Source organism: Electrona antarctica (assembly GCF_951216825.1).
Source record: "Electrona antarctica genome assembly, contig: scaffold_73, whole genome shotgun sequence".
In the NCBI taxonomy this organism is placed as follows: Eukaryota; Metazoa; Chordata; class Actinopteri; order Myctophiformes; family Myctophidae; genus Electrona; species Electrona antarctica.
The window spans coordinates 548923-556716 of record NW_027638626.1 but is presented as its reverse complement, the minus strand read 5'-3'; the positions used below and the strand labels follow the sequence as shown (position 1 = coordinate 556716).

General features: G+C 46.1%; 1 protein-coding gene across 1 annotated transcript; it reads right to left on the bottom strand.

Moving 5' to 3' along the window:
- Window positions 1–312: 312 nt before the first annotated feature.
- LOC306917889 (uncharacterized protein) lies at window positions 313–7005 on the bottom strand (the record flags this gene model as incomplete). The annotated part of the gene is made up of 4 exons (XM_079530782.1): window positions 313–338; window positions 1165–1396; window positions 2033–2217; window positions 6960–7005. The coding sequence occupies 4 exons, from the start codon at window positions 7003–7005 to the stop codon at window positions 313–315; spliced, it is 489 nt and encodes a 162-aa protein (XP_079386908.1).
- Between the last annotated feature and the right edge of the window lie 789 nt (window positions 7006–7794).

Here is a 7794-nt window from a genome sequence, read left to right as displayed (position 1 = left end):
ATGTTACCAACAGGAGAGGAAAGACTCTGTTATCTGAAACATATTGATGTTACCAACAGGAGAGGAAAGACTCTGTTATCTGAAACATATTGATGTTACCAACAGGAGAGGAAAGGCTCTGTTATCTGAAACATATTGATGTTACCAACAGGAGAGGAAAGACTCTGTTATCTGAAACATATTGATGTTACCAACAGGAGAGGAAAGGCTCTGTTATCTGAAACATACAAACATATTGATGTTACCAACAGGAGAGGAAAGACTGTTATATGAAACACACAAACATATTGTAACAAACATAATACAAATATATCATGGCGGCCCCGTACGGTCGTAACCTGACTCCGCCAGATGGTGGCAGCATTGAGTTCACCAGTTCCCTCCTCCTGCCTGCATCTCGGATCTCTCAGGCAGAAACAATGAACCCGGAAGCAGCGGGGCAAACATTTGGTATCTCCATAATCATTTCGAGTTGTAGTCTTGTCCATCCATCCATCCATCTTCAACCGCTTATCCGTAGTCGGGTCGCGGGGGCAACAGCTCCACCAGAGTGCTCCAGACTTCCCTCTCCAGAGCAACATTAGTGACTTCCTCTTGGGGGATTCCGAGACGTTCAAAGGCCAGTGAGTCGATGTGTTTCCTCCAACTGCGCCTTGGTCTGCCCCGGGGTCTCCTCCCAGTGGGACGTGCGTTGAGGACCTCCCTAGGGAGGCGCCCGAGAGGCATCCTAACCAGATGCCCGAACCACCTCAGCTGACTCCTTTCCAGGCGAAGGAGCAGCGGTTCTACTCCGAGTCTCGGAGATGCCAGCCACCCGTCGAAGAAAACTCATTTCGGCCGCTTGTATTCGCGACCTTATTCTTTCGGTCATGACCCACACTTCATGAACATGGGTGAGAGTAGGAACGAAGATTGCCTGGTAGACAGAGAGCTTTGCTTTTTGGCTCAACTCTCTTTTCGTCACAACAGTGTGGTACAGCGACTGCAATACCGCCCCTGTGGCAGCGCTTCAATATGTCATAAGTCTCGCGTTGATCCCGCCTCTAGCGGCCTCATACAGCCGCATATCGCTCTGTGACAGACAGCTGGAGGCGTGTCTTACCTGTGACAGATAGCTGGAGGCGTGTCTTATACCTGTGACAGACAGCTGGAGGCGTGTCTTACCTGTGACAGACAGCTGGAGGCGTGTCTTACCTGTGACAGACAGCTGGAGGCGTGTCTTACCTTGCTCTGTGACAGACAGTTGGAGGCGTGTCCTTGTGTGCAGCAGTCCGTCCAATCGGAACGCCTCCAGGACGTATTCTCCAGCGTCGCTGCGTTCCGCCTGGCGGAGCTGGAACGTCCCGTTGAGCACGAAGAACCACATCCTGTCCCCAAACGCCCCCGCCATGGTTACCTAGCAACGTAGCATAAACACAATGATAGTTACCTAGCAACGTAGCATAAACACAATGATGGTTACCTAGCAACGTAGCATAAACACAATGATGGTTACCGCTAGCAACGTAGCATAAACACAATGATGGTTACCTAGCAACGTAGCATAAACACAATGATGGTTACCTAGCAACGTAGCATAAACACAATGATGGTTACCTAGCAACGTAGCATAAACACAATGATGGTTACCTAGCAACGTAGCATAAACACAATGATGGTTACCTAGCAACGTAGCATAAACACAATGATGGTTACCTAGCAAAGTAGCATAAACACAATGATGGTTACATCATTGGGATGGACATGGGACATGGGATGGATCAAGCGGAATGGGTTCTTATGGTGAAGACATGGGATGGATCAAGAGGAATGGGTTCTTATGGTGAAGACATGGGATGGATCAAGAGGAATGGGTTCTTATGGTGAAGACATGGGATGGATCAAGAGGAATGGGTTCTTATGGTGAAGACATGGGATGGATCAAGAGGAATGGGTTCTTATGGTGAAGACATGGGATGGATCAAGAGGAATGGGTTCTTATGGTGAAGACATGGGATGGATCAAGAGGAATGGGTTCTTATGGTTATGGTACCTTGTCTTTCTTGACGGTGAAAACCTGCGATGGATCGCCGGAATGGTTCTTCCTGCACTTGACATTCAGACCAGAGGCGTTAGACATCAGCTGGATGAAGGCGGTTCCTCCCAGACCGACTGAACACTGTGACTGTGACTGTGACCTCTGCACCTGACGGGCATCACACCTGACCTCACTGTCACCTGGATGGAACCACATCACACCTGTTAACACAATCACACCTGACCTCACTGTCACCTGGATGGAACCACATCACACCTGTTCATAACAATAACACCTGACCTCACTGTCACCTGGATGGAACCACATCACACCTGTTAACACAATCACACCTGACCTCACTGTCACCTGGATGGAACCACATCACACCTGTTAACACAATCACACCTGACCTCACTGTCACCTGGATGGAACCACATCACACCTGTTAACACAATCACACCTGACCTCACTGTCACCTGGATGGAACCACATCACACCTGTTAACACAATCACACCTGACCTCACTGTCACCTGGATGGAAACACATCACACCTGTTAACACAATCACACCTGACCTCACTGTCACCTGGATGGAACCACATCACACCTGTTCATAACAATCACACCTGACCTCACTGTCACCTGCATGGAACCACATCACACCTGTTAACCCTGCCTCTCTCTCTCTCTCTCTCTCTCTCTCTCCCCCCCCCCCCTCTCTCTCTCTCTCTCTCTCTCTCTCCCTCTCCCTCTCCCTCTCCCTCTCCCTCTCCCTCTGCCTCTGCCTCTATCTCTCTCTCTCTCTCTCTCTCTCTCTCTCTCTCTCTCTCTCTCTCTCTCTCTCTCTCCCTCTCCCTCTCCCTCTGCCTCTATCTCTCTCTCTCTCTCTCAATTCAATTTCAAAAGGCTTTATTGGCATGATAAATATCTTCTACATTGCCAAAGCATACAGACAACAAAACAAAAGTCAACATTGTGCACACAGAGACAACTCTCTGCTCACAGAGACAACAACTCTCTGCTCACAGAGACAACAACTCTCTGCACACAGAGACAACAACAAACATCCCAACAATAATGAACAACAAGCAATACAGTAACAATGACAATAAATTAACAAACAGAAACATAACAGCAACTTAATGACCCTGTTCAGACAGATATACCTGTCTCTTCTGTCCACTGGCTGTCCCTCAGTTGATGACAACTCTGCACGCATTTGGACTGTTCTCCCAGAACATATTGAAACGATGAGTTATTAATGGTGGATTCAAATTCTTTATATTTTTCTTTAAATTTAGGGAAGAATGATTCTCTGATGTCTTTATATTTGTCGCATTGTAACAGAAAGTGTAGTTCCGTCTCCACCTCCCCTTGGGAGCAGAGTGAACACAGTCTGTCTTCTCTAGGCAGCCAGTTCTGTCTGTGTCTGTTTCTACTGCCAGGCGGTGGTCGCTGAGTCTGTACATAGTCAACATCTTCCTCAGTTTTGGATCAGTAACAGTGGTCAGGTAATTTGCCACTGTGTATTCTCGGTTGAGGGCCAAATAGCTTTCTAATTTACCTTGGGTTTTTGTTGTGTTTTTCCAATATGTGATATAATGTTCTTGTTGCATTTTGATAATTTGGTTAGTGGAGGTTGTTTTAGTCAGGGGAGGGGTGGTGGGGGTAAGACTCAGGACCAGCTGACTGAGGGGACTCCTGCTCATGTTCTCCTCTTGGCATTTTAAGGCCTGGTGATGGTAGGAGGTGGGGTCACTATTTTGAAGGTGCTTATGGAATTTGAATGCTCTTTTCTGATGTTAATTAGGAGAGGGAATTGGCCAAGTTCCACTCTGCATGCCTTATTTGGAGTTTTTAATATATATTTACAAAATTCTGTGTGAATAGTCTCAATTGGATGTTTGTCCCAATTAGAAAATGCCTGATTTGCCAGGGGACCCCACACTTCACTACCATACAGGGCAATTGGCTCAATAATTGATTTGAACATTTTCAGCCAAATTCGAATTGGAATGTTAATTTTGATAGATTTTCTAATTATATAGAAAGCCCTTCTTGCCTTTTCCCTCAGGTCATTCACAGCCATGTTAAAATTCCCTGTGGAACTAATTTTTAATCCCAGTGTGTGTGTGTGTGTGTGTGTGTGTGTGTGTGTGTGTGTGTGTGTGTGTGTGTGTGTGTGTGTGTGTGTGTGTGTGTGTGTGTGTGTGTGTGTGTGTGTGTGTGTGTGTGTGTGTGTGTGTGTGTGTGTGTGTGTGTGTTCTATGTTGGTGCAGCCAAGTACAAATGGGTATCTGCTTCCCTGACATCTGGACCGTTTCTGGAAAACCATGACTTTTGTCTTTTTCATATTGACTTTCAAGGCCCAGGTCTGACAGAAGTGTTGCAGATGATCTAGGAGCTGCTGTAGTCCTTCTTTACAGTTGGACAGCAGCACCAGATCATCTGCAAACAGCAAGCATTTAATCTCTGTGTTTCCGAGGGTAAGGCCAGGTGCTGATGAGTCCTCCAGTGGGTTAATCTCTGTGTTTCCGAGGGTAAGGCCAGGTGCTGATGAGTCCTCCAGTGGGTTAATCTATGTGTTTCCGAGGGTAAGGCCAGGTGCTGATGAGTCCTCCAGTGGGTTAATCTCTGTGTTTCCGAGGGTAAGGCCAGGTGCTGATGAGTCCTCCAGTGGGTTAATCTCTGTGTTTCCGAGGGTAAGGCCAGGTGCTGATGAGTCATCCAGTGATTTTGCCAATTCATTTATATAAATGTTGAACAGGGTTGGGTTAGGGTTAGGGTCCTCTACTTTGGGGGAAGAAATCTGTTATTTTGTTGCCAATTTTTACTGCACATTTATTATTTTGATACATTGTTTTAATAATATCATATGTTTCCCCCCCCCCCCCCCCCCCCCCCCCCCACGCCACTTTTTAAAATTTGGAATAGCAGGCCCTCGTGCCAAATCGAGTCAAATGCCTTTTCAAAATCTACAAAGCAGGAGAAAATTTTGGATTTGTTTTGATTAACATGTTTTTCTACAAGGGTGTGAAGTGTGTAAATGTGGTCGGTGGTTCGGTTTTTTGGTATAAATCCAATTTGGCTTTTCCTCAGGATGCCATGGTTACTGAGGAAGTTCTGTAATCGTTTGTTAATGATTGAACAGAAGATCTTCCCCAGGTTGCTGCTGACACAAATGCCTTGTTCGGGTCAAATTTATCACCATTTTTAAAGATGGGCGTTATTAGTCCTTGGTTCCAGATGTCAGGGAAATAACCTATACCTAGAACCATGTTAAACAGTTGTTTGTTTCTAATAATATGACAATATCTTGACCTTTTATGCTAGAGATGAATTCTGGGTCTGTACTCTTCAGCCCAAAAGCCGAGGAGCACAGGCCCTGAATGGGCCTGTGTCTCTCTCTCTCTGTTTCTGGCACAACAGCGCCACTTTTGCCCCTACTGGTACTCTAAACATAGGTTAGGTCCAAACCGGACATTGCTGTACCTTGGAGTGGTTGCAGATCTACAAGCTCAAATCGTGTCGCACTGCGGCACATTTTGAGCTTGTAGATCTGTATATATGAATGATATGTCCTGACTGTGTCTGTGTTTCTCCTGTCTGTGTTTCTCCTGTCTGCGTTTTTCCTGTCTGCGTTTCTCCTGCCTGCGTTTCTCCTGTCTGCGTTTCTCCTGCCTGCGTTTCTCCTGTCTGTGTTTAAATTCCTGCACTTATTGGTTCCTAGCTAGGCACCGGTTGTTCACATCGATTATGTGATGGATTACGCACGCACGCACGGGTATCGTGACCATATATGGTCGACTGCCAATTATCACAGACACTGAACAGAATGTAGCTGATGCCTGATCAGCTCTCTGCTTATTGGGCATTCCTGCAATCTGCAGGCCAATCACCACTGAGTTATGGACATTACCGTCAATTTGCAGGCCAATCACCACTGAGTTATGGACATTACAGAGGCTTCCAGATATGAACATGTCGTGTATTTTCACACACAACTGACCCACTAAACTCACTAAACTAGAGATAGATGAACTCTCTAGACTGAATAGCAAACTTGTAGTCAGAAACCTCAGATCAGATCGAAGAAACGCAGGCAGAGAGAGTGAACTGGAGATCCATGTTGACCATCAAAGTAGTATTTATTCAGAAGTACAAATACAACAGATAATAGCTTCCCGCGGCTCTGGCCCACGGGAGCAACAAGCAAAGCTGACCACCGTGGTGGCCAGCCTGCTAAGACTAGTAACTTTTCACATTGACAATTGACATGATATACCTTCACAAAACAACAGTTGAATTCTGGGTGTGGTTAAGATTTACATACAGATCAACATATTGCAGAGAGATAGCCAAGTGGTCTCTCACTGTGTGTTTTGATTCACACCTGAGACCAAGCTTCCAAGAGTTAGAACAATGCCTGCCCACAGGGTACTCAGAGTACTTGGCTGAGAACCTCCGAGGTGATTGCTCTCAGAGACCAAGCTATTCTGACCGTAGACAATGTGTCTCCACACAAAATGTATAGTGTAATTATTGCAAATATGGCATTATGGCTATATGGACTATATTTACGATTCCACAAACACAAGTAGTTTACATTTGTAGCCAAGCTATATAATGGCATCCTTAAGACGCTGGTACGTAAGTACCTTGGTAAGGAATGCCTCTTCCAGACTGTGGTCAACTCAAATGTAAAGGCCACTTCCAAAATGGTAACTTCTCACACGCACGCATGCACACACGCACGCACACACGTACACACGTACACATGTACACACACACACACACACACACACACACACACACACACACACACTAATCTTTCTCCACTAATATCCATTATCGTGTTGATATTTCTGCCGCTACAACAGTGAGGAACCAAAACCAAGTTGCGTAATATTGATAATATCAGTTTTAAAATGCATGATCTTACCGTGACTGACAGCAGCAAACAGCAGCAGCAGCAGCATCAGTTCCATCACCGTTCTGTCAGAAACAGAATGAAATAAAACAATGAAATAATAATAAAATAATTACAGAACAAAGAGGAGTATTTATTCAGTCGGTTCGATGCCGACGAGGTGCAGCAGGATGTAGCAACCGTCTCACTTCCTGTTCACTGAACTGTAGAGAACAGGAAATACAGGGGGGGTTGGGATGGGGGGGGGGGGGGGGGTGGCCCAGGGGTCAATATATAATATATTGTAATGTTTTAACTTGGCTCCAAGTCTCGTCAACATGAGAGATAATACATTGCATCATTAAACCAGTGGTTCTCAAACCTTTTCATGTCAGGAATCACCAAATTGATTTTATTACATTTATATGGATTTTATTAAAGGAGCATTCAGTGATTTCCGGTTCTCCCCGTGTCTCCTAGGGTAGGTACCCTCACATGTTCTCCCCGTGTCTCCTAGGGTAGGTACCCTCACATGTTCTCCCCGTGTCCCCTAGGGTAGGTATACCTCACATGTTCTCCCCGTGTCCCCTAGGGTAGGTATACCTCACATGTTCTCCCCGTGTCTCCTAGGGTAGGTATACCTCACATGTTCTCCCCGTGTCTCCTAGGGTAGGTACCCTCACATGTTCTCCCCGTGTCCCCTAGGGTAGGTATACCTCACATGTTCTCCCCGTGTCTCCTAGGGTAGGTACCCTCACATGTTCTCCCCGTGTCCCCTAGGGTAGGTACCCTCACAAAAAACATGCAGTAATCCTGGTCTCTAAACTGCCTCCCCCTGGCCAGCCGGGGCGCCTGATGGAGGGGAAAG